The sequence below is a fragment of the Ailuropoda melanoleuca genome, chromosome 6 (genome assembly GCF_002007445.2).
Source record: "Ailuropoda melanoleuca isolate Jingjing chromosome 6, ASM200744v2, whole genome shotgun sequence".
NCBI lineage: Eukaryota > Metazoa > Chordata > Mammalia > Carnivora > Ursidae > Ailuropoda > Ailuropoda melanoleuca.
Window position 1 is genome coordinate 116,366,209 of NC_048223.1, and position 27,444 is coordinate 116,393,652.

The 27,444-nt window shown below is 42.6% G+C and overlaps 1 protein-coding gene across 1 annotated transcript in view; it reads right to left on the reverse strand.

Moving 5' to 3' along the window:
- The window catches only part of PDZD8 (PDZ domain containing 8), an 82,826-nt gene extending 66,104 nt beyond the window's left edge, over positions 1 to 16,722 (reverse strand). The window contains 1 exon segment of the mRNA XM_034663339.1: positions 15,456 to 16,722. Coding sequence (XP_034519230.1) covers positions 15,456 to 16,327 — 872 coding nt within the window. The 5' untranslated portion in view covers positions 16,328 to 16,722.
- Positions 16,723 to 27,444: the final 10,722 nt, after the last annotated feature.

Here is a 27,444-nt window from a genome sequence, read left to right on the forward strand (position 1 = left end):
AATGTGCTTACTTGAGAACAGAGAGACCGAAGTTAGGTATTCGGAGACTATAGTCTTCGTTCGGGCTCAGGAATACAAACAACACTACATCCTGCCTAAGGAAGAGAGTAGAACAAGCAGTTCTCAAGAGGCAGTTGGGAGTTCTGGGTGGTTTTGCCTTTCAGTCTGACAATCTTGGCTTTCTCACATTAGGAACTAAAAAATCTAAGTGTGCTCTGAATTCTCCTAAACCAAATACCTAAACTAGATAAAGCAGGGGTGATTATTTTCAAAATGTTTCTTCATTTATCATTTTTCAGAGGTATCTTAGTATTCCTTTAAATAATGAGTTCCCTGCTGCATTTAAGTATGATTACAGAACCTCAATTGGCCATAACTTTTCTGGAGCACATTATTATACAAAGTATGGCACACTAACAGAAAACTACATACAAGCTAGAGAGAAAACAAAGTATGAGTGGTTCAAAATCTCTTTATTTTCTATATTAGTAAACCATGAAACTAAGTTGAAAATTTTCAATTTTACTTAAACAATTTGATATTAAAAAGACAATTCATGCACCAAATTCCTCCATGTTTACCAAGATTAGTACTGCCATATTATTTCTCCTGAGAGACTGTTTGCCTGCTAACCACTGCGATCCCATAACTAGTCCCCCATGGTAAGCTCCTTCCACCATTCAAATTCTACTTCAAAGTCACCACCTCTCTGTAAACTGTCTCCTCCAACTGGTATCGCTTCCTCACCTGTTTTCTTTTCTTTTTTTTTTTTTTAAAGATTTTATTTATTTATTTGACAGAGATAGAGACAGCCAGCGAGAGAGGGAACACAAGCAGGGGGAGTGGGAGAGGAAGAAGCAGGCTCACAGCAGAGGAGCCTGACGTGGGGCTCGATCCCAGAACGCCGGGATCACGCCCTGAGCCGAAGGCAGACGCTTAACCGCTGTGCCACCCAGGCGCCCCCCTCACCTGTTTTCTAAAAGCACTTTACACACACTTCTATTATGCACTAATCACCCTATTTACCTGTGGATTTCTCTCTAGCTCTCCCTCACACCGCCCCCTCCTCCCAACTAAATTGTGAGTTGCCTCAAGAAAAGAAACATACATGATAGCTATTGGAGAATAGTTGGTAAGAGAGGACTCTGGAGCTTGAACAGCTTGGCTTGGAATCCTGTTCTGCCACTTCCTAGCAACATAACCTTGGGCATACTCTGACTTTAAGCCTCAGTTTCCTCATATGAAAAAGGAGGATAATAATTACACCCAGCTGAGAGAGCTGTTATAAGGATTATGTGAAATAATAAAAAGCATTTAGCATCCCTTACTCCTCAGCTTCTTTTTGACAAGGCAGTTTAAAGCAGTGTTCAGCACATAGGTTTGAGAGTCAGTGCTTGGTTTTGAATTTTGGTTCTTACATCTGCTAGCTTTAAGACCTTGGACAAGCAATATCAACTTTGAGAGCCTCAGTTTCTTCATCTGTAAAAGTAAGATAATAATTATTATCTATCTTACAGGGTTATTGTAAGGATTAAATGAGAAGGTTCACATAAAGCATTAGGCACAGGGAGGTGCTCTAGAAATATTTCCCATCAATCTTCCTATTTATCTATTTTAAGGTTGGTCTCTTAGAGACATACCACAGAGCAAACTCCTTCCCTTCCACAAAGAACCATTTCAGGAGACGGCCTTCACCAAATATGATGTTCAAGGTCATAGCTGTTGGCCTTCCTTGGATTTTAGATTCCACATGGCCATGATTTCAGTCATCATACCAGTTGATTTTTTAAAAATCGTGTTCTTTCTGAGGATATCAACTTGCAAGTGCAGGGAAACTAATAATAGCCAGCATGCCTCCCTACCTTAGGTGTTACTTTTCTACCTCTGCATCATTAAGCTTTTTAACTAAAGCATATATTAAAGCTGAATATAGTGACACTGACTTATGGAAACCTATGGAGAACTGTTCTATTTATGGAATTCCTGGGTGTGTACCATGCTGACAGAGTCTATACTTGGGAAAGCAATTTTAATTCCTGTACTCGTAAGGAGAAAAAAGTACCCATGAATAGTTATGAAACTAATAAGAATAAGGACAACAAACACGGTTACAGAAACTTCTCCCAGAGCATCCACCTACCCTCTACTTAATAAGAAACATTCACTTTTATCCAAACTCCTAATTCTGCATAGAAGAATCAAGATCTAAAATGCTTCACAATATTCTGATGTGGTTTTATATACACACTGAACAAAAGAGTGATAACAGAGGTTGCAGGTCCCTCATAATGGAACTCACCTTTGAGTTCAATGTTAACTGATATCCTATGCACCGGAGAGATAGAGTATCAAATGAGATGAGCCACTCAGGCAACCAAAGTAATCCTTTTGACCATGTCTGATAAATCTCATATCTTTTTACTCATCACAACTCACATGGGAGGGTCCCTTACCACAGCCTATGGTCAATAAAATTGAAATTCTCAGCTTTCATAAAGCTGGGGAAGAAAAGGCAGAACCATGAGAACTGTCCTCAAATCTAAACTCCTACTCCTCTCTACCAGCTGCCCCAACAGACACCTTTGAATAAAAGAATACAAAAATCACTACTTTATTGATTTCTAGCACATCTGTGAATGATATAATACTTTCATTTACATCCTTGATTCTCATGGCTCATAACAATGTGTAGCATTGTAAGTCTTATTTACATATGAAGAAACTAAGGATGAGAAAGTTCAAGTGGCTTTCATAATCAGAACTGCAACGGATCCACTCAAACCTGTGCTCCATACAACACCAAGATGTAAATACTACAAATCAATTGCAAATAATAATATATGTATATAATGTTCATTAAAGCTGATTCAGAAAGGAGGCAACAGGGGTACCTCCTTCCCATATGGTAAAAATAAATGAGATTAGATAAGCAGTTCTCAAATATTTTGTTCATAGGACCCTACACATTTTAAAAAATTAAGGAATCCAAAGACCAATTGTTTATGTGGTTTATACACACATTTACCACATTAGAGATTAAAAATAACACTTTTAGGGGCGCCTAGGTGGCTCAGGTGGTGACCATGATCCTGGCCCTGGGATCAAGTCCCCCCCCCCCACCCCCAGCTTCCTGCTCACCAGGGAGTCTGCTTCTTCCTCTCCCTCTGCCTCCCCTCCCTTGTGCATGCTCTCTCAAATAAATAAATAGAATCTTTAAAAAATAACACTTTTATTTTTATTTAAAGATTCTATTTATTTATTCGACAGAGAGAGAGAGAAAGAGAGAGCGCCCGTGCGCGTGCACAAGCAGGGAGAGGGGCAGGCAGAAGGAGAGGGAGAAGCAGGCTCCCCTGCAGGGCTGGATCCCGGGACCCTGGGATCATGACCTGAGCTGAAGGCAGACGCTTAACCAACTGAGCCACCCAGGTGCCCCAAAAATAACACTATTTTAAATACAAGAATACATACTCCATTTGCTGTCTGGGTGATGATGTCATCATATATTACATAACTCCTGGAAAACACCATTGTACTCTTGTGAAAGAATGACACTGAAAAAGGCAAGTAGCATTTTTCTATTATTATGAGAATAGTTTTGACATGGCAGACCCCTTCTGCAAGGGTCTTGGAGATCCAAAGTGGTCCCTAAGCCACACTCTGAAAACCACTTAAGTTAGAAGGTTAACAGCTATCATGGCAATTCTTCAATTCTAACCCACTATCTTACTTTAAGTACATTGTTTCTCAGTACTAGACTAAAAAAAAAAAATCTCGAAGGAAGGGCTGTTTTATTTATTCCCTCTTACCACTAATTCTCTTTACAGCGTATAGTGCCCTGGACAAAGATGGTACCAAACACTTACGGAGTAAACTGATTCTCTTCTGAAGTCTAGTGGATGGGGAAAGAGAAAACATATTAAAGCAAAATTATCACTTCCCTACTATGGTGAAGACATAAACAATGAAGTATATAATACAGATGTCTGATCTTAAGCCAGTCAGATGTATCAAATAGACAAAAACTCCATTCAAGACATAAGAAACAGCAAAAGATCTGAACAAGAGAAATGAGGAGAAAAGGTAATACTTTAAGGTTATGTAAGTGCCCAGCTTTCTCCTAATTTTTTCTCTATCCAAATAAAAGTAGCAAAGCATATTCTGGAACAGAAATGGCTTTAATATTATCTCTGTTTCTCTTACCTAAAGTTGGAACTTATTAAATTTTTACTTAAGTATTTTTAAGATGATTTGTACTTGCATATTTGAGAGAAATCCCTACATGAGACCTCTGCAGAAATAACAGGTAAGTGAATAATAATGCCACCTCATAATTACAAAATTCCTTTTTCTAAGAAATTTTAAAACTTTAATTTTTATTTCATTCAGTCTTAAAAATAACAAGTTGCATGACTTGCCTGAAAATACACTAAATCAACAAATCAATAATTCCAGAAGTAAAAGAGAAATTCCTGGTCATCTAATCCTATTGTTTCAAGACAAAGAGGGTGAGTTACTTTCAAGTGAAACCCTTAAAAGCATAGAGTATCCCCAAGGCTCCAACAACTATTACCACAGAGTCTGGTCTAATAAATGCTTGTTGCCTGGCATGATTCTCGGAATAACAAGTCCAAATCCACAATCTATAGCACTAAAAAATCCAAACATTTTGAATAATTTAATCAAATATTTTAAATAAACAATTTGCTAAAAATTGGCCTGTAATTTAGACAAATTATATTCATGGACTTTATTACAGACTATGACTGTTGTGAATTTTCCCCTTAAACTTGACTAATTTCAAAATGCCTGAAATAAATACAATCTGTACTATATATGCCACTCCAGTAATTAGTAAATGAAGGACACTTAGTTTGCTACAAACATTTACATTCTTCCCATGTCAGAAGTTGGCACTTTAGTCCTGTTTAAAACCCAGAGTTAAATATTGAGAACTAATGACCTTTCCAAATATTAAAACAGACCAGACATCACCTGTCCTAAATCTTACAGAATATTATACTTACAGTAAGAACAAAATGAGGTTTTCAGTGCATTATAAAAATGATTACCATATAGTGAAATTAGCTATAATAGAATGGCTCTTACTTCAGCCAGAGCAAGTTTCACAGAACTAAAAGCTCTGAATTATTTACTTGCTTGACCAAATAACTAAGGTAGCAAGACTATGTAGTCAGCAACCACAATCATCCTTAGTAATGAGTAGGAGTATAATCAAGTATATATGAAAGTCTATTGTGTGAAAAGGACAGTAAGCATATAACACAAACACCAAATGCACTATTTAGTAGATATTGATGTCTGCATGAAATGGCTGTATCTAAGAACAGAACACAGTTATTTTTTAAAATATAGATTTTTGTAGCCAGCTACTAAACAGAAATATGTCCTCATTATTATTAAGGTTTTACAGCAAAAAACAATAGTCACTTTTAATTGCAGACTATACGGGTAGGATATGGGAGTTGATCCTACAAGAAACACCATTTCCAAACATACTAAGGACACAAATATGTGTTTAACTGGTAATGTACCTTACCACTGAACCAAGTATGCATACAGATACTTAATACAAAGGAAAAAGCCCAACCAAAACATTTTTACTGTGCTAATCATAGTATTCTTGTTTGTTTTTTAAGTAGACTCCACGCCCATTGTAGAGCCCAATACGGGGCCTGGACTCAGGACCCTGAGATCATGACCTGAGCTGAGATCAAGAGTCAGATGTTCAACCAACAGAGCCACCCAGCCGCCCCCCTAGTATTCTTGTTTTAGGTACATACCAACAAGAACTAATTATGCTGGGCAGTGGGACATTCTCTAGCTCTTTTCTCAAAGCTACGCAAACCAAAGCACAGACATCTCAGTACTCCACCCACCATATCATCACCTCCATTTCCCCAACAATACATGAAGAATTCATGGGCATAAATACCCAATGTGTTGATTAGAGAAGAAAGAAATACGTGTACTAAAGCATTCTGCTGGTTTCAGGAAAACTGGTGATTATGCACCAGATCAGTGAAAATTAGTGTTACTGTGATTCTACATCAGTCCAAGGAAAGGGTCATCTACAGTTTCTCTATACTGACCTTTCCTAAGAACATGAAATTAAAAGCCACAGCTTCTGCAATGTCAGAGAAGGTTGCAAACACATTCGTGTTTTGTTTTTGTGGAAATGAGAGGAGAGCTGGTGCCCCTAAGTTGGCCAACAGACCTTAACTCAGCATTGTGAACTGCTGGAGACTTAAAATCAGCATAATTTGTGTGTGTGTGTGTGTGTGTGTGTGTGTGTGTAAAGAAAGGGAGGAGGCACTCCTCTTCAATAGTGATTTTACAATCAGAATTAGGTTACGTATCAGCAGCCTGTGTTTATAATAACGACCTTCCATCATTTAAAGAAAAGGTTAAAATATGTTCTGTACCTCTGTTTATGAAATTCAAAGAATACAGAGCTCGTTAGACGGAATTCAAAATTCCAGCACTTCAGTTACATAGCTGAGTTCACTTTGTGAAAATATATCAATCATCCACTTAGGATTTGGGCAGTTTCTATCTACACAGGCACAGACACACATATGCACACATATATATGTCAATAAAAAGTTTATACAAAAAAATAGTTCCGGCATTTAAAGGGCTAACGTGCTTTTTCATATAGGATAGTCAAAAGATGGTATTTCAGCAGGGACATGAAAAATGACGGTGTGAGCTCTTTGGCTATCTGTGGGAAAAACATTCCTAAAGAAAAACTAGGAAAGCCCTTGTGATGGTCACATGCATGGAATGTGAGAACAGCCAGGAGGCTGGAACAGACTAAGCGAAAGGAAGAGTTATAGAAGATAAGGTCAAAGCTGGAGATGCAGCCAGGAGTGAAAAAAAGTGGTGAATGAGTTTGACCCATACAAACTGCCAGGAGGGATATCTGTATTACTCTTACAAACCAATCTGCAGGGTCACATTTATAATATACTCCCCCATTTTACTGTTAAGGAAAGAGGGAGAGATGATAGGAGAAGGAGGAGGAGAGGGAGAGAGAGGAACCTCCTCAGCAGGCAAGAGGCCTGAGTATGTGTCTGAGCAGAGAGTCAGGTGTACACACCAAACTTAGCATGGACTATATTGGGGGATGAAATTAAAAGGGAGAGAAGTACATTTTCAACTTCTTTATGTTCCTAAATACTATCTGAGCATTTGCAAAAACTATAGCAAACAAAAACCAAAAAAACAGCCTGAAGAAACACTGGAAGAAAAAAACCTAATATCTACAAAGATATAGGTAGAAGGATGTTTATGGTATCATTATTTATAGTAGTTAGAAAAATGAAAAAAATCAATAAGGAATTGGTTCACTTACAGTACTTCTGAACAATGTAATTCTAAGAACCTGTTAAAACAAATGAAGTAGGTATATTTAGAAAAGCCAAGATAAAGTTAAAAAAAAAAAGGGCAAGATGCTAAGAATGGGATGATCCTGTTTTTATTAATAAAAAATTAGAATATACTTAAGAAAAAGTATAGAAGAATAGTCCCTGAATTTAACCATTTTAAGATATTACAGTAGGTTTTCCCCTTTGATATTTCATATTTTCTATGTGAATTTTTACAATGAGCTTATCATTCCTTTAAAAGGGTCAACAAGTTTAATGTGTCACCTAGCAAATGTCTGACATATCTTGAGTAAAATGTCTGACAGATGTAGGATATTCAATAAATGTGTATATTCAATTAGTTACTAAAGGGAAGATATGTTTATTCAATGGATATCATATATGTGACATTTAATACCTCCAATTAGATGGATATGATTTCCATTTCCAATTTACAGATACGGAAATTGAGACTAGGGAAGATAAGGCCTCTTGTTCAAGGGCTCTTGCTTGGGAGAGTGCTAAAGTCTACCCCAAAGCTCTACTGACTGGAATGGACAATTTAAATACTCCTCTATAGCCTCAACCCAAAAGAATATGATAATTCCAATAGGAGTGACAGTCTCTTTAGCACCTGCAGTTCCACTCATCTGAAATAATTAACACGTACTCCTCCATTTTCTCTGGTACAAGTACACTAAGTATGTAGTTTTATGCAAGTCTAAGCAATTTGGCAAGAAACATTTTCGAACTAAACTTCTGTAAAATTTGTACTAATAACAAGGTAGTTGCTTTACGACTTTCAGTGAGGTATGTGCTCTGATGCCATGCCCAGTGTCGGGAGGTCCTATGACTCTAGAAATGGAACAAAGGGATTTAATAGCACTTGTTTCCTGGTGACACTGTTCTGAGAAAATAGAGAATTTGATAGGAAGAAATGTCAGGTCAATATTTAACTTCTAAACATGGTATTGAGTGGAAGGAACTCTAACTTTATATGCAAATATTCTTACTGAACAACTGATTCAAAAAGCCTCAGACTGTTATAGAGAATCTTATTAAGGGCGGGGAGGGGGGGGGAGAGAGACTGGTTACTCTTGCTTAGAGATTTTTTGGGAATGCCTGAGCCATATGAGTCCTGTATAGCTTCTAAGAAGGCCAACACAATTATTAAAGTGCTTAATATTTAACCATGTTAGTTTTATGGCAACAAAGTTGTATCCTTCTGTCTGTGCTTATTACTCAACCTGGAGTCTAAGCACCCTAGACAAGTTTTGAGGGGACTATAAATTTCATGAAATTAGATGAAATTTTGTTTATGCATTTTTCTGCAGAGAGCCACAGTTTTCATTAGCTTTCCAAAATCCAAAAAGATAAAACCCTCAAAAAACAGGCTTAAAAGTACCTTTCAACATATATGTACATCTGCTCCCTTTTTTGTAGGCATTTAAGCATAGTTTTTTTTTTTTTTTTTAAAGATTTTATTTATTTATTTATTTGACAGAGATAGAGACAGCCAGCGAGAGAGGGAACACAAGCAGGGGGAGCGGGAGAGGAAGAAGCAGGCTCATAGCAGAGGAGCCTGACGTGGGGCTCGATCCCATAACGCTGGGATCACGCCCTGAGCCGAAGGCAGACGCTTAACCGCTGTGCCACCCAGGCGCCCCTAAGCATAGTTTTTATCTTGTTTTTTTAGGTTTTTTTTTGTTTAAACGTTTAGAGCAAATTTTTTACAAAGGGCCAAGTAGTAAGTATTTTAGAATCTGTGGGTGCGTATGATCTGTCTCATATTCTTCTTCTTTGAGCAACTTTAAATGTAAAGTTTAAAAATGTAAAAACCATTCTTAACTGAAGGGACTAACACCAGCTTGTTTTAGAGTAACAGTTGGTTTACCTCTACAGAAATAACACAGCATGAGGTTTGGGAGTCCAGAGTCTTTTTTTGAGAAAGTCACTAACCCCGTCTAAGTCTCAAGTTGCCACATCTGTGAAAATGAGATACTAAACTCTCTCACACAGTAGTTTTAACTACTGAGGCAGCAGGTGTACAGAACTGCCCACACAATCCCTGGCATACAGTTAGCAAACTGATTTTATTATCCTTGCCTGTGCCTCATATGATAAATCATTAGTGATATTTATAAATATTAAGTGTTTGATCAGCAGGTATGCTCCTCCCATACAATCTACTTTATAATGATCTGCTTTGGCTATTTCTAGGAACTAACTGGGGTTTTCCTGGACAGGCAGCAGACATGCACGTAACTCATGAGAATCTAACAGTCTCTTCATAATTACTCTTCTCCCTTCTATGTGTGAATCCAATTTCTAGAACAAAGATTTAATTTATCAATGTTATTTTCCATCTAAGTATTAGAAATGCCCAAATCGCAGTAATTCAAAAAAGCTTAAGAAAATCCACCTTGAAAGAAGTAAAACCAGCACTAATGGGAGCACACTTAGGTGTCCCAAGGACCTAAGGTCACAAAATACTATACAACATAGTCATCAGCAGAGATACTGATATCTCCTCTTCCTGTTCCTCACAAAACGGAAGGTCTCAAATATATCCAAGGTTCCAATATAATGAGCTTCAATTGTTTTATTTTCTCCAGAAAGACTAACCAGCTTAAGAGCATGAACTACACTATAACCATTTTCATCCTTCACCATACCTACCATAACACTAGGTATGCTAGTCTTCAGGAAACAGTTATTAACAGAAAATAAGTATTTTAAAATGATATTTATCTAAGACAATGATCTTTCAATTCTGTTTATATAGATATTCATTTGAGCAGCAGGAAAATCAAAGCACAAGAGGTAAAAAAATTAGCTACTAATACTACTCCAGAACAGCTACAGTGATACAATAGTGTCCTTGTCTGTACTCTCCCAAAGTATCAAAGGTTATATTTCCTACTAACTGATTCCTACAATCACTAAGGATTTTGGAAACTACTGTAAAATATTTTTCAGCCTAAGACACTTTTTTAAAGTTGTCCATATAAAGTGTATGAAAAGTAAGTGAATAAACACAGTACATGACACTTGAAAATGATCTTGTCAGCTTTCAGTATGTTTACTTTGAAAGTTTTAAAGACATGATTATTCAAACCATCTTTACAGGGTGCCTGGGTGGTGCGGTTGGTTAAGTGTCTGACTCTTGGTTTCAGCTCAGGTCATGATCTCAGGGTCATGAGATCAAGCGTTGGGCTCGCGCTCTGCGTGGAGTGCGCTTGAGATTCTCTCTCCCTCTCCCTCTGCTCCTCCCACTCATGTGCTTACACTCTCTCTAAAATAAATAAATCTTAAAAAAAAAAACTTTACCTCAAATAATCAGTAAAATGAAAAAGCTATAAGTAATGGTAAGAATAAATGTTTTTCTTCCTCATCTCAGAAGANAAAAAAAAAAAAAAAAAAAAAAAAACCCAAACAAAACAAAAAAAAAAACAATTCAATTACAAACTGCATTATAGAGCATGAGGCTTTCCAGACCAAGCCTAATTTAGTTCTCTGAAATTAATGGCATACTTAGAGAAGATATAGGTAAATAAAAAACGCTAAAAAGCTCTACCTAACTAAATACAGCTCAGTCCTTGCCTTTGGTGGGACAGTGGTCTTCCTTGATCCTCTAGTCGGTAGGAGTATTTGAAAAATTTCCACAGATGTATAGCACAATGCTTTTTAGGAGTAAAAGAACAGAACAGTTATGACAAAAACAGACATGTTCACAGGATATTACATGAACCTGAAGACTGAAGTTTTTCCCAGATATTTGTTTCACATGCATTCATCAAATTCAAATATCAACAAGTAGATGTCTCCTTATTTGTAGATCAGAGAAATATGCGCTTACATAGTTAATGACCCACTTCACACTAAAGCAAAAATCCACCACACTCAAGTGAAAAACAGCCACTAGGTACTTACTATCACTGTACTGAGAATGGAAAATGTTTCAAGGGATTTTTTAAAAATTCAACATTATACCGAAGTCTTTTATAAAATAAAACTGCTCAATGAAAGTCTCTTGAAAGATAATAAAATTTAAAGAAGGCTAATAATTACCATCTTTTACTATTCAGCTATTTATTCTTCCCATTTTCACTGATTAGCAACAGTGTTACTCCCTATTTAGGAAGGATCTCAAATTCATGCTAGGCCAGACAACTACCATTAGCAAGTAGGTGGGGACTATAAACTATGCCTAAGAACTTCCTGCAGCTGCTACCAGACCTATCTCTCCATCCTGTTATTGCTATAAGGAATGCAGGCCTGGTGCAACAAGATCTTCCAATGTCTCCTAAGAGAAGCCAGAAATCCAAATCATGCAAAATCTTCCCTTTTTAAATACTGGCAATTAAGAAACAACAACAAAAAAAATACCGTGAGGCCGAATAAAAAGTACCTGCAAACTGAATTTGGCCTTCCAGTATGCAACCAATGCTAAAACACAGCAGTAACAGTCTAGAAAGTGAAGCATCAAGAATCTCAAGTATCCGACTCCTAAATTCTAAACTCCCCCGGACTATAACTTAGATTTCACAATGAAGATGGATTCTCCATGTAGTCACAAATATTAGTGGTAATCTTTCTTTCCTGAAGGCTAATTTTTGGGTTAATTAAAAACAACAACAACAACTTGGTACCCCCCCCCAATACTAGGACTTTAATTTACTATTTTAAAGTATATACTTTAGGAAAAAATTCAAAACAACATTTGAGGGAGATGAACTTAGAATTACATTAGTAAAACTAAATTATAATATGTAGAAAATGTATATGTATTATACCTCATTTAAAAAAATGTTATAAAGTTTTACAAAGTATGTTATTTGGGTTAAATGAGATGTTAATCAACACAATCCTTAGAAAGCAACCACTTGAACTCCTTTGAATCTCTAGATGAGACGTTAGGAACTGGCATTCTTCACAGACTACCTTCACTTCAACACGAAATGGAAAAACAAATAAAGGGTGGGAGAAGTGACAACAATGTGAATTGGCAAGGTATTTCTGTTATATGATAATTAAAGTGTCAAAGGATCCTAAGACTCAATACGATTTTCTTTACTGCTTTAGCTCTAAGTAGATTAGATGGCTAAAAAGGCTAAACTAGCAGACCTTCTATTTGGAAACAAAATCTGCTGGATTAAAAAAGAAATACTATGTGGGGCAGCAACCAAAGATTTAACCTTTAAAGGATCTGCTCTCAAAATTTCCAATTTAAGAAAAAAACCTTCAGGTACACTCTTCTCAGAGTTCTCAGTTGATCTGCAAAGGTACCTCCATATATATGTTACATTGATAGCATACTTTAAAAAACAAAAAACAAAACCTTAAGAACAAGATGACAGAGTTGAAGGAAAAAAGGTAGCTCTGGCTTTATCAGGGCTGTACTTCACTACAGAACAGCTGTGTGACTTTAAGTTATTTAACCACTCTGAGCACTGCTCCTTCATCTATATAGAAGGGTAAACAATAGCTATTTTAATTCTCATTATGAGAATCGTGATACATCTTAAATGTTCTTTAACTCATTCTCTTAACTGAAATCTGAATCCGCTCCACAATATCAGTAGCTTAAAATACTTCTGGCAGAACAGCTACATAGACAAGAGAACTCAACACTTCCTGGAGCAACCTATTTCATCCTTACACTTCTATTATTTTCTTTTACTTAACTAAAATCAGCTGCCTAGTTACTTCAGCCCTCCATCAATCAATCGCATTCTAGTTAAATCATATTAAGTACTGCTAATTGAGTTCTCATTAAACTTTAGGCTCCACATGGTTGAGGCTGTTCAGTACTGAAGCCCCAACACTTAAACTATAATAAGCACACAGCAGGTGTACAACAAACATTCGCAGATTAAGTGATAAGCTGTTAGTATTTACTGATTTACCACCGAAACGCCCTCTAATATAAAGAGCACAAACCTGTATATTTCTGGAGGTGACCGTTTAATGTGTAAGGTTTAAAACTGGAACCAGGGGCGCCTGGGTGGCACAGCGGTTAAGCGTCTGCCTTCGGCTCAGGGCGTGATCCCGGCATTATGGGATCGAGCCCCACATCAGGCTCCTCCGCTATGAGCCTGCTTCTTCCTATCCCACTCCCCCTGCTTGTGTTCCCTCTCTCGTTGGCTGTCTCTATCTCTGTCGAATAAATAAAAAATAAAATCTTTTTAAAAAATAAATAAAAAAAATAAAACTGGAACCAGACACCTGCTATGTTTTTAAAAAAAATCCCTTCAGATATAGTAAATGCAAGCAATTTTGTCGGACTTTAAATGGTGATGCTATTCAAAGATACAGATGATAAAGTTCCTTCAAAGCAATAAAACCTACTAATGTCTCCATAACTGCTATTCATAATTTCCTTCCAATTTAACTGAATTCCAAGTCTACATTAAAAAAAACAAAAACAAAAAACCCCTCAAAATGATATGCAACCTCACTGCCACTGGCTATTCTGCAAATAACCCCCAAATAATACCTTAGTCAAATTTTATTACCTGAAAGTTACCAAGAAAACAGCAGCCTAACAAAATCTGTTAACTTTTTTCCATTACTTTCTTAGCAACACACTGCTATAAACAAACATCTCACTGGTTAAATACCAGAACTCATTTATAATTTAGTCACTTACATTCCAAAGCTTAAAGAGTAGTTTTCATAAAGTATGTTCTACTTCACAGAATGGGAAATCAAACACAGTGAACAACCAGTTCACCACTCTCTGCAAATCTATGGAAATATATCCATTATAAAATAAATTTCTGCCATTCAACAGTTTTAAGCTGTAACTCCATGCTATTAGCCTAAACAAAACATAATTAGTAAGGCATATCTGCCACATACACAAGTCAATAATCCATCACAAACCCAAACAAAATATCCCTGGATTACCTGGGTCACTGTTGCTTGACACTTTGGTAGAAAATTAGTGGTCTAGAAATATGCAACTAGAGGGCACTAGGTAAGGCAAATACCAGACTGACACAGTTTTATAAGGAAGGACAAAATCCAAGAGTCAAACGTTTTAATGAACAGAAATTTAGAGGAAAGTGACGTGAAAAATTCAGCTGATTTCCAAGAAACAGCCATCTATGACCCTTTCCACTTCCAACAAGTCAGACGAAAGTAGATGAAGCCTCTATCCCTACAAAACTTCCTTTCCCCTTCCACTTCTATGATATTAAAAAAAAAAACACCAAAAACAAAAAACCCTTGCCCATTAATCAAAACAGTATACTATGTAAAATTAAGCTATCACATACAGCAGAGCTTTAAAAAGTTAAAATCACTATCATTAAAATTCCATCTGCCGGGTGATCTCAAGTACCCTGTGAGAAACTTGCAGCCAGCGTTGACACATTCGGAGCAGAATCTAGGTCTGAGCTACAGAACCTACCCCAAAGGGGAAGATGACATTAACACAAAATCTACAGAGAACTACGGTATGTACAGGCTCCCAACTGGTTTTCAATTTGCTGTGGGAAAGTATTCCTTTACAACAGACACTACTACATGTCTGCCCTGAAAGTTGCCAAAGCGCCACTGCAAAACTGGCCTGCAGTTGCAAAATGTAACAGCCTGGGGCTATCCGCACACTTCTTTCTCATGCCTGTCCTTTGGGTCCAGGAACAATTTCTCAATGTGGTCAAGGTGATGCTGCAAAACCGCCCTCAATGCCGCAACCACACACAGGAACAGTTTCTCACCAGTCCCCAAGCCGACTCCTGGGCATTAGGGGTACTGCCCTTCCATTTTCAACATGCGGCTCCTACCCACGCTGACAGCACCCTGCGTGCACACAAACACGCCAGAAGGCTTCTGGCTCATACTGATGCCCTCTGGAAGCAAAGAATGTGTGCACTACTCGCCTTCCTCCAGGGTCCTGTCCGGCCAGGGTTGGGGAGACGCCCGGAAAAGCAGGGGCTGGGGATGAGCCTCTGCCCTTCCCATTCCAAGCAGGCAGCCGCATCGCGCCCAGGCCCGGATTCCCGGCAGCTAGGCCCCCGCGCTTGCGGGGTATCTTTTCCCCACCTCCCTCCCTCTCACCTGATCTTGTAACTCGGGAGAGTGTGCTTGCGCTTAATGATTTTCTTGAGCTGGTTGACGATGATGGAGGTGAGCTGGGGCATAGGCCGCCCTTCAAACTGGGAGCGCACCTCAAAGTCGATCAGCGGGTCCTCCACGAAGGAGAAGAACCAGTGGGTGAAGGGCACGCGAGTGAAGACGAAGCGCAGCCTCCCCACCACTCGGGACAGCTTGACGAACAGGTAGGCGGACTTGCCGAAGACCAAGTCCACGTCGATCGCCAGGTGGAAGCCCCCGTTGTACTCCACCTCCGCCTCGAAGGCCAGCTCCTCGGGGGAGGTGGCGGGCAGCGTCTCCCCCTCGGGGCCGTCCGACTCTCCGCTGGCCGAGGGCACCACCGGCCGGAGGAGCCGGATGGTCTTGATGAAGGGCACGGTCTCGCCCAGGAACACGTCCCGCAGGCTCAGCCCCTCCAGCAGGCGTCCGGCCGTCTTGGTCTGCAGCAGCTCCTCGAACTCCACCTTGATCTTCTTGGTGACCCAGCGGCGAGCCAGCGCGGTGTCCCGCAGCTCCCGGAACAGGAACAGGATGGTGGCGTTGAGGAAGTAGCAAGTCTCCCGCGTCGGCGGGGCGGGGGTCTCAGGGGCCGGGGCCGGGGTCGCGCCGCCCTCGGGGGGCCCGCTGGAGGGCTCCTCAGCCCCGCCGCCGCCATAAAGGTACTCTCTCAGGGCCAGGCCCGGCACCGGCTTGATGTAGCGGAAGCCGTCGCCCGCGCTGGCCGCCTCGTCCGGCGGCGGCTCGGGCTGTTTGCGGTACAGCAGCAAGAACTGGGTGAGGAGCGTGAGGAATGAGCCCAGCACGGCCGACGCCAGAATCATGAGCAGCAGCCCCATCCCGGCACCGCCTCCGCCCGGGCCGCCTGGGCCCCTGCTCCCGCGCCCACAGCGCCGCTCTCTTCACGTCGCCGCCCCCGCTGCCTCCATCTTGAGGACATCGGGCGGCGGGGTTGGGGCGAGCGGCTCCCTGGGCCTCGTCCGGCGGCTCCGGCAGGCGCGGTGCGGCGCCTGAGCCTGCAGCGGCCCGCGACTCCTCAGACGCTCCTGGAGGCAGCTGCTGTGGCGGCGGCGGCGGCGGGGCGGAGGGGGCGGAACGACACTCCCTCCGGCCTGTGCTCATTGGACGAAAGGCGCGTGACGTCAGGGGCGTGCTCGCTCCCGGCGGTGTCGCCTGGCACCCGGCGCCGGGGCGCGCGTACGCGGGTCCTTCCTCACCTCCCGGGCGCCCTTCCAGCCCCGCCTCCTACGCCAGCATTCCATTTCCCCGCGGTCCACGTGGCTGTCACTTCTTGAGCCGCGGAGGGGATTCGGGGAGATAACTGGGGCCACTGTTGGAGGATAAGGAGGCCAGGCGTAGATGGCTTTGCGCGTTCTTGATCCCGGTCCTCCCGTTACCTTCTGATGCGCCCCCCCCCCCCCCCCCCCCCCCCCCCCGCTTTGGCCGCGGTCCGTACTTGTTACCTCTGCTGCAGTGTGGTTCTTCCACTCGCGCCCCTGAGAGATGGGCTGGAGGCGGCTTTCCCTGCAGGGCAGCGCCGCAGAGGATCTGAGCTGGACTTTCAGAGACTTCCCAAGCCGAGGACAGAACCTGAACTGCCTCAGAGACCGCCGTCGCTGACCGTCAATCCAACCAGCAGACGCTCTGCGTCTGCGAAGGGTGGGCCTGGGAAGGAGGGACGGAGAAAAACGGCGTAAGATGCAAACTAACTTTACCGCCAAGGTGGATATTCGAGATTTAAATGAGAAGGAAGTAAAAGAACCGGACGAGCAGGGATAATGAGTGAGATGAATTTGCCAGATGATCAGAATATGAACAGTCAAGCTCTTGCAGTGTGTTGAGTCCATCTAAAAGGAAGTTATTGTTAGCCCCCACCCATTTTACAGATGCAACGCTGGCGCAGAGAGGCAAAGGAAGTTGCCTAGGGTCATGCAAGGGAGGCTGGTTTGTCTAAAACTAACTCCCCAGCCCATGGTCATTAATCTGTACCATGACAACCAAATTGCTGGAGTTGGAAGGGAGTGTACTGGTTCCCTGGTGCACAGAAAGGGGGAGTAGGGTCAGGAAGGACTTGGAATTTGGCACAGGGTAGCACCTCGACCAAAGCCACAGAGTTAATGAAGCCAGGTTGCCCAGAACAGTGTTACCCCTCATGACCTCTGGCTATTTGGTTGTTACATCATAAATGCTTATGTGGCTCCTGCCATATGGACACCACAACTATTCTACCTGTAGTCCTACAGAGGTCAGATATTCCCTACTTAAAAGTCAGGACGACTCTGGGTGGCTCTAAGGGCCAGGGCAGGGCCCCTCTCTCTAACCCGGGAAGATCTCCACGCTAGTGATTGTCTCAAATCTGGGTGATTCTAGAACAAAAACAGAATTCCACCCCATTTTGACCCAGCTGAAGCAGGTACAGAACTTTGGAACCAGGCCTTACTTACTTATGCCCAGGTGTGAGACCAGAATGGCTCCTTTACTGGGAGAATGTAAGACACGTGCTTGCTGAGGAGCTGGGCTTAAACCCCATATTCCACATACGATGGAAGTCCAAAGCCCTGTCAGGATTTCTGGGAAGTCCTGCACCATCTTTTCTTGTGGTCACCTTTGACTCCTGGCGTCTGCTTCAGGACTGCTGACTCAGTTCTACATGATTTCAACTCAAATGGGAAGTGTAGACTCTTCTTCATCCATAACTCGTGCGCCACTGTGAGAAATGTCACAGAAGTTGGAGGTGGGGTGGAGCAAAGGAGCAGTTCTTACACATTCCTGAGATCCCAAATCCTCAAACTGTATCCTGACCCATCCTGCATCTTAAAGTATTCCTTAGCCACCTCCACAAGGAAAGCTGGTGATCTTCCTGGCAGTGAGTCCAGTATGGCACTCCATCTCACAGGCTCCTTCCTCCTCTCCGCCTCTCTTCTCCCCTCCTCACTCCTCAGATTGCCCCTGGGAATCCTGAATCTTCTCAATCCATTATACAAAGTCACTCTGTTCCCCAGCAGAACTTGTCACTTCAAATCCATGAAGGAGCTCAGCACACCTTTTGGGAAGATTAAAAAAAAAAAAAATTCCCCTGGTATTAAAAATGGCTAACATTTATTAAACACTTAGAATAATTTTAATAATTATAATATTATCATAAATAACTATTTTTAGAGACTTGACTATGTACCAGGCACAGTGTTAAACATCTTAATGTGCCTTATTCCTTTTAAAAATCAGAACGTCCAGGGGGTCTGGGTAGCTCAGTGGGTTAAGTGTCCCTGCTCTTGATTTCGGCTCAGGTCACGATCTTGGCGTTGTGAGATCATGGGGCTCTGCGCTGGCTGTGGAGCCTGCTTAAGATTTTCTCTCCTCCCTCTCTCATGCTCTCTCTCAAAATAGTAAATAAAAATGTCCATAAGTATTGGCCCCACCCAGGCTTGGGGTAATGAGTCCAGCCCCTGACTAGCTAACCCCATCACAACCCACTTGGCCAACCCACTCCATGTTGCCACCTGCAAACGTTCACCAACTTGGAACCTTTGTTTCTTTTGACTTTTATTAGGTCATTCAGCCAACCCAAGATTTCTTAACCTCTGAACTATCGCCGTTTGGAGGGAGAAGGTTCTCTGTTATGGGGGCTGTCCTGTGTCTTGCAGGAGATAATGTTGTGTTAATAGAAGCTTATTATTTGTAAGGGCATTCCCTGGAAGAATATAAATTCAGCAACCTTTTTAAAAAAATCAATCTTAGTTCATAGAAACTCAAAAGTCTAAGAACCTTTGGCCCCAGCTCTGAAAATCTATGATTCTGAGTAGGTTTTTGAAGGAAGAAGTTGCATTTAGCCTGCCTGCTGACCTTTTAATGAGTTCTAAATGGCATCATTGAAATTAAGCTGCCCCAACAGACTTCATGGGAAGTATCCATTTCGTGGGTAAAGGCAGTTGAATATTGCAAGATGCAATGCTTATAAGACCAGCATCCTCACCAACTAGAGAGAGGCATGGACCACTTTTGCTATTAAAGTCTGAATCTTTTCTACTGCCCACTAAATAGGACGGGAAAGCCAAAGCATGTGAATGGGGAGAGTTTATGAGTAGCATGAAAACCAATTTGATAAAAATGATATAAAATGACACAAATATCACAAAATAGGGGGGAAAGCAGAGAGAAATTTAGAATGATTGTCTAACAAATGATACATCACACCATCTTGTGAACTGTCAGATTTCAAATTCAATGACTATTCTTTGGCATCCAGTGTGTGCCAGGCTCGGGGATATGGAATGAAAGGGACATAGTCCCTGCCCTCAGGGCTGCCAGGCCCCGGTGGAGACAGACACACACCCACATACCTGATGTTAAGAGATAGTACCCGGTGTCCTGTTAGAACACAGAGCCTCACTGGTTCAAGGATAGGGACAGTAGATCGCAAGGAACAGAAACTTGCCTCAAGCTCATTTAACTGAAGTTGGATTCATGCTAACGATACTGGGGTAGCTCCAGGAATTCAGCTCCAAGATGCTCAGCTGGGGGGCTATCAGAAACCCAGGACGGAGAGGGCTACCTCTCTCACTTGTTTTCTCTGCCCGCCCCCCCTCCAATATCTTGTCGCTACACCTCCCTGCAAGTCTGTGCCATTTTCCTCCATGAGGCTCTTGGTTCCGACTGCCCCATAGACTCAGCGTGTAAGCCACTTTGGAAGGCACCAGCTCTGCACCCAAATCTAGAAGGTCCTATATTCCTGGTGCCTAAGATGACCTGCTGTTTCAATTTCAAGTGCTGGGAGAGAAACTCAGAATGGGCTCTACCAATCCCAAGGCGCTTGCCTCTTTTGGTTGCTGGTGTATGGGGCGACTTTGCCAAGGAGACAGAGAGGGTCGAGAGGGAGCATAAATGGACAATTCTAGTCCAATAGGGGACCAAGAGTTAATTCTGGCTGAGGAAAGTGAGGAACTTCTTGGGGTCAATGGAATTTTCATTGGCCTTTGCTGACTAGAAGGGCATTCTAATCAAGAGGAGACCAAAGCTCAGAAGTCGGAAATCCAGCGGTTGAGAGAAATTGTGACCAGGATGGCTGGAGGGTGGTACAAATAACATTGGTGCAGGGAAGGGGGGTGGAGGTAAGACGGTAAAGTGGGCTTGAACTGAATTAGGGAGATTTGAATGTCAAGGCGAGTTTAGATTCTGTTTTTGCAGTCTATGTAAAGTCCCCAAAGACATTGACGCCAAGACAGTGGCATTACCCCTTTTCCTTCCATTCTCTCTGCCTGCAAAACCTCAGCCAATTCAGCTATCTCCGTCCTCCCCTCTGCATCTAATAATTCATGATCTTCGTTCTCATTTGGGCCCTCAAAGCACCTGGGCATTTTCCTCCATCACCCTAGCCTAGTATCTACTTGGCACCAAACTCATTTTTAGTTGGTTCAGAACTCAGGTAAGCCAGAAGAACGTTATTGATGGGTCTCTAAAATCTTGACATTATTTTGGACCCCAAGTGATTTAATGGTACTAAGATTAATTCTCCTAGTGCTTCCCTTTCTCTGTTTTTGTTTGTTTGGGTTTGGTTTTTATGGCTACTCCCCCTCCACTAGCCCATACAGTTTTGAGTGATTCCTCTACTTGGCCCTCTTATTTTTTCTACTCCACATCCTTTACCTGGATGATGACTGAATCTGGAGGCTTCCACTCACACCTCTCCAGACACACTTCTCTCCTGCCTTTTCTCAAGATATCTTCAACTCAACATGACCAAAACTGAACATCTCCCCTCTAGCAGACACTGCTGGTTGCCTGCCTATTGTCTATTCTCCCCTTCTTTCTCAATAAAAGAACTCCCGTTTTCTCACAAATGGCAATGCACCTAGATAAAAGACTCTTCTTCCCCAGTCTCCCATATGCTTAGATGTGTCCACGTGACTGGTTTCTGATCTGTATGAAGTATCATGTAGGACCTTCTGGAAATCTCTCAAAGGGAATTGATTCAGCTGCAAGCTACACCATTTCGCTCTCCTCTCTTGTGCCATTTTCCAGCTCTCTGAAATAAAGTCAAGATTTTTGGAGCTCCAGAAGTTATTTTGGACCCTGAGATAAGTTGGATGATGGAGGTCATATGCCAAAGCTGGCAAGGCAGACAGACGCCTGGATCCTTCATGACCTCTTGGCGCTACCATAGCAGCCCTGGATTTTCTGTAAAATTCAGTCAAATATAATCCTAGTTGTTTCACCTTACAACCAGCCTTCTCAAGCTGGCTCTTCCTCTGTGTTCCCTACCATTCACCCACCTGTCCAAACTTTGCTTTCCCTCCTTACTCCCCCACGTTCTTTGTACATCCTAGTATATCTCAAATGTGTCCCTCTGTCTCCCTATCACTAGAATCTATGTCAGGCCTTCTTCCTCTCACTTGTGATGACTTGGCTTCTTCAGTTATGCCCTACCTAGTCACTCTGCCCGTCGTGCCTCCTATAACCATCCTACACACTGTCCCTAGAGTGATCTTTTCCAGGACAAACCTGATCCTGTCACTTCACTGCTAAAATTTCTCTCATGGCTCCCCACAGCTGTATCAATAATACTGTCTCTCATACATCAAGCACATTGTAACCGGGAAGCATTGTGCTAAGCACTTTAGAAGCACTTTCAGTCTCTCAATTGCCCTTTGGGGTAGGTGCTATTATCTCTGGTTTATGGGTGAGAAAACAGACGCTCAATGCAGATAACGTACCAAGGATCACGAAGTTAGTAAGCGGAGGAGCAGAGATTTGGACAAGCGGTTTAACCCACAACCTTTCATTTAAGCGCAGTGTCCCTTTAGGATGCCGTCCAGATTCGTTAGCGAGGCGAACAATGGCTTCTGTGATCTGGCCTTTTGCTCACACTTCAGCTTCTTTTTGCACTACTCCAGAAGTAGATTTTTTTTAAAAGATTTTATTTATTCGACAGAGATGCAGACAGCCAGCGAGAGAGGGAACACAAGCAAGGGGAGCGGGAGAGGAAGAAGCAGGCTCATAGCGGAGGAGCCCGATGTGGGGCTGGATCCCATAACGCCGGGATCACGCCCTGAGCCGAAGGCAGACGCTTAACCGCTGTGCCACCCAGGAGCCCCCAGAAGTAGATTTTGAAAATATTATTGACAATTTGGTTCCATTAAAGCCAGGAAAGTAAAATTATAATCAACTCCATTTGGGCTACAAAATGTTTAGACTTAATATGAACGTTAATGTACCTACTTTTCAAACTTTTGCTTTGTTTTCAACTAGTTTAATGTTCTGGAATACACTAGCCATTAAAAATACATAAAAATGGGGGCAACTGGGTGGCTTAGTCAGTTAAGTTCCTGACTCTTGCTCTCAGCTCAGGTCTTTATCACAGGATTGTGAGTTCAAGCCCTGCACTGGGCTCCATGCCGGGCATAGAACCTACTTAAAAAAACAAAAACAAAAACAAAAACCAGAAATGTATATATGGGGATTCACATTTTTTCTTTTGTCTTAGGTTCCAATATTTCTTGGTATGGCACTGTCAGAGGCTATCTTTATTTAAAATCTTGATATTTTGCTTATCATAGATTTCATATTAATTTTTACTTTTTAGATATTGTATTAAATGTTATTTATCCTGAAGATTGGGTTTTTGGCACCCCCTTAAATTTTGTGCCCAAGGCAAGTGCCTCACTTACCTCATCCTGATCCTGGCTCTGCTCATTAGTCATAGGGAATCCCATTTGCAGGCTCCTGAACACACAATGATCTTACTTTCCTTAGTTTTGTCGTTCTTGACTAGCACATAGTAGGTACTCAGTAAATATTTATGAATATGTGAATAGGGGCGCCTGGGTGGCTCAGTTGGTTAAGCATCTGCCTTTGGCTCAGGTCATGATCCGGGGTCCTGGGATCAAGTCCCACATCGGGCTTCCTGCTCAGCGGGCAGTCTCCTTTCCCTCTTCCTCTATCCCTACCCCCTGCTCATGCTCTCTGCTCTCTAAATAAATCAATAGATCAATCAATCAATCAAATGTGAATGAATGCCCTTCCTTCTGACCTTAACACCTTTGGTCTGATTGCCCATTGCCTGAATAGCTCCTACTTGGGCTCTTTTTAGATTGAACTGGAGTATCACCTCTACCCCGAAGATTTGCCCAATGCTCCATGCCCCCTTCCCTCCTGACCTCCCCTAAATCTGGTTAGGAGCTTCTCCATTGCCCTCAGTGCATTTGGAGGTCAGCATGGAAATAGCATTTCTTACCATGGTCTGAGGTAGGTACTTGCTCGGAATCAAAGGCTACCTGTGAGCTTTTTGAGAGCAAAGATCATGGCTTTTTTTGTCTCTGTATCCTCAGCCCCCAAAGCACCTATGAGAGAGCATGCTCTGAGGATGGAGGGAGGGAGGCATGGAGGGAGGGAAGGAGGGAGGGTGGGAGAGAGGGAGGGAGGGATAGAAGAATGGATGAGTGGATGCAGTCATTTTTAAGACATAACTGGTAACAGACCACTAGGGAGTTTGTACTGAAGGAGAGCAAGACTTATGAGGCGCTTTTGCCTGAACCCAGGCAAGAGCTGATCGGAGACTAGACAGGCCATCGTAGTACGTTGGATTTAAGAGACATTTTAAAGAAAGAGTCAATGGAATTTGGTTGGAAATTAAATGAATGGGGAGGTACTTAAGAGCAACTGAGATTTCACAGTTCGGTGAGTAGGAAGATGTGGGTTCTGGGAATGGACGGGTAATGCAGGACAAGCAAACCGGAGGCCTGTCACTTCTCGAGGGCATTGACCCAGAAGATGGAGAGATTGCCTATTATCAGATTCTTAAAAGATAGATGAGGCTTTAATCATCATTTGTCCCCCCCCCCTCCTCAAATTGTGCTCTAAAGCCATTCCACTTCTTTCTATCGCCTGATGCTTCTCTGGTCTGGGCCACTGTCCTCTCTCACCTAAATTCCTGCAACTGCCTCCTAATCGGTCTACCCACCCTCAACTTTCCTCTCCTTACTCCATTCACCCCTGCAGCCAAGCTAAATTAAGCTACCCCCTGCTTAAAATCTTTCAACAGCTCTCCATAGGCTTCTGGAGGAAGTGCTGATTCCTGAGTGCAATCCTTCAAGCCTGTCTTGATATGGCCGTTGCCTGGAGATTCCATGCCATCCCTAGCACTCTCCCTGCTCATGGCTGTGCACCAGGCTTCCTGCGCTTGTGGTTCCTCCTTGTGCCTTTGCTCTTTCTCTTATCTCCGGGCCTTTGCACGCGCTACTTCTTCCACTGAAGCTCTCACCCTCTTCTCTTTGCAGTTCACCACTACCTTTCAAGTCTAATCTTAAACATTCCTCTCTAGGAGACTTTCTCTGGCCCTAGCCTAGGCTTGGCCCCCTGATGTATGGTCCTGTAACACCCTGTTCTTACCTTATCCTGAGGCTTGTGGCAGGAACTGCTAGCTGTCTCTCCAATATCCATTCATTCCTCTTTTCATTACAAAGAAGAATTTGAGGGGGGCCCTGGCTGGCCCAGTCAGAAGAGCATGCGATTCTTGATCCTGGGTCATGAGTTCGAGCCCCATATTGGGTGTAGAGATTACTTAAATAAATAAATATTAAAAAGAAAAAAACAAGAATTTGAGAGCAGCAAATGGTTCAGCTTAAAAAAAAAATGGCATTTCCCAACCTGCCTTGCACGTAAGAGCTGTTGGCTGTGCTCCTCTGGCAAAACAGGAAAAGGTAATCATGGGAGAAAATAACAGGTGGCAGCAGCAAGAGGCTCAGTGAGGGTAAGCCCTTGAGACCCGCCAGTAGAGCCGGCTTCACTGTTCGGGGACCATTGTAACTGCTGGGGCCCCGGGGCTCTCTCACCTCTTCTCTGTTGACATTCATTCCCTAGGTGATTTAATCAGCTTCATGGTTTTAAATATTATCCATATGCTTCTGCTCCCAGACATATTGATTCAACCTGGACCGCTCCACTGAACTCCTTTAGGAAACCCATATACCCAAGCCTAGTAGACATCTCCGCGTGGGAGTGGGTGTGGAATGACTCGCTGTGTGTAAAACCCAGCCGACGTTCACCCCACACTACTTCCTGGGGCAGTCCTCACCATCTGAGTTAATGGCACCTCTGTTCTTCCAATTGCTTAGGCCAAAAGCCTTAAGTTGTCCTCGACGCCTCTCCTTCGTGTCTACGAGGACTCTGTTAACAAAACCTGTCGGTTCTACCTTCAAAATATAATTGGTATTTAACTACTGCTTTTTTTTTTTAAAGATTTATTTATTTATTTTAGGGAGAGAGAGAGCGCGTGTGAGCAGGGGGCAGGTCAGAGGGAGAGGGAGAGAAGCAGACTCCCCACTGAGTGCAGAGGCCCATGTGGGGCTCGATACCATGACCTGAGCCGACATCGAGAGCTGATACTTAACCTACTGAGCCACCCAAGTACCCAGGAGTTCTACCGCTTGCTAACACATTTGCCATCCTGGTTCAAGCATCATCTGGGGCCTGGATTATTGGAGTGATTTCCTAACTGGTCTGTCTGCTTCTGCCCTTCCCACCCCAATGTCTACGCAAACACCAAAGCCAAAGCACAAGAAAAGCACAAGTCTGGTTGTGTCACTCACCGGCTCAAATGCACTAGTGTTCCTGTGGTGGCAGAATGTCACCCCCAAAGATGTCCATGTCCTAATCCCCAGAACCTGTGAGTATGTTGTGTTACAAGGCAAAGAGGAATTAATGTTGCAGCTGAAATTAAGATTGCTAATCAGCTGGGGCGCCTGGGTGGCACAGCGGTTAAGCGTCTGCCTTTGGCTCAGGGCGTGATCCCGGCGTTGTGGGATCGAGCCCCACATCAGGCTCCTCTGCTATGAGCCTGCTTCTTCCTCTCCCACTCCCCCTGCTTGTGTTCCCTCTCTCGCTGGCTGTCTCTATCTCTGTCAAATAAATAAATAAAATCTTTAAAAAAAAAAAAACGAACTTCTAAAAAAAGATTGCTAATCAGCTGAACTTAAAACAGGGAGATTATTCTGGATTATCCAGTTGTGCCCAGTGTAATCACAAGAGTTTTTCAAAGTGGAAGAGGGAGGCAGGAGGGAAATCAAAGTGATGTGATGTGAGAAAGACTCAACCACCATTACTGGCTTGGGAGGTGGAAGGTGGCTAGGAGCAAGGAATGTGGACAGCAGGTAGAAGCTGGAAAAGACATACATACGTACGTACATAATTAATTAATTCTACCCTAGAGTTTCTAGAAAGAAACATAGCCCTGCCAACACCTTGATTTCAGTCCAATGAGATCTGCTGGAAGTCAGGCTTTTGACCTCCAGAACTCTAAGATAATAAATTGGTATTGTTTCGATCCATAAATTCATGGTCATTTGTTACAGCAGCCATAAGAAACTAATACAGTTCCCTCTCTCATGCAAGGTAAAAGCCAAAGTCCAAGGTTCCAAATGACCTGGTCCCTGTTACCTCTCAGGCCTCATCTCCCACTTTCTACCTTACTCACTCCTCAGCCACACTTCCCTCTGGCTCCAGGGGCACAAGCTTTGTAGCATGAATGAATGATTTTGAAATTCTTCATTTTCCAGAAGAAAGAGAGGAGAGGCAGCTTGTCCCTGGTGCCCTGGCAGGGACTTGAACCCAGGACGCCTGCCCAACTACCAGCCGGGGACTATCTCTGTTGTGTTTAGCTTCCTCCTCCAGAAAGTCTTGTGGTTAAATCTCCCCTGGCCACCTACCAAAGTGTTTAAATTCCCTTCCAGTGAGGGAGGCTTTATGCTGGCCAGATTGTTTCTTGCCAGAAGAGTAGCTCATTTTTTGCTGTGTGAAATTCAGTGACAGAAACGTCTTCCCTTTAAAAGGCAGAGGAAGAAACGTCCAGGACATCAGATTGTACTGATCAATACAAGCCTATTTCTTAGGAGGAAAGGACAGGCCTGGCTTTCCTTCAGCCAACTAGGTTTACTGTGTGGAGTCCTGTTTATGCCCAGGGATG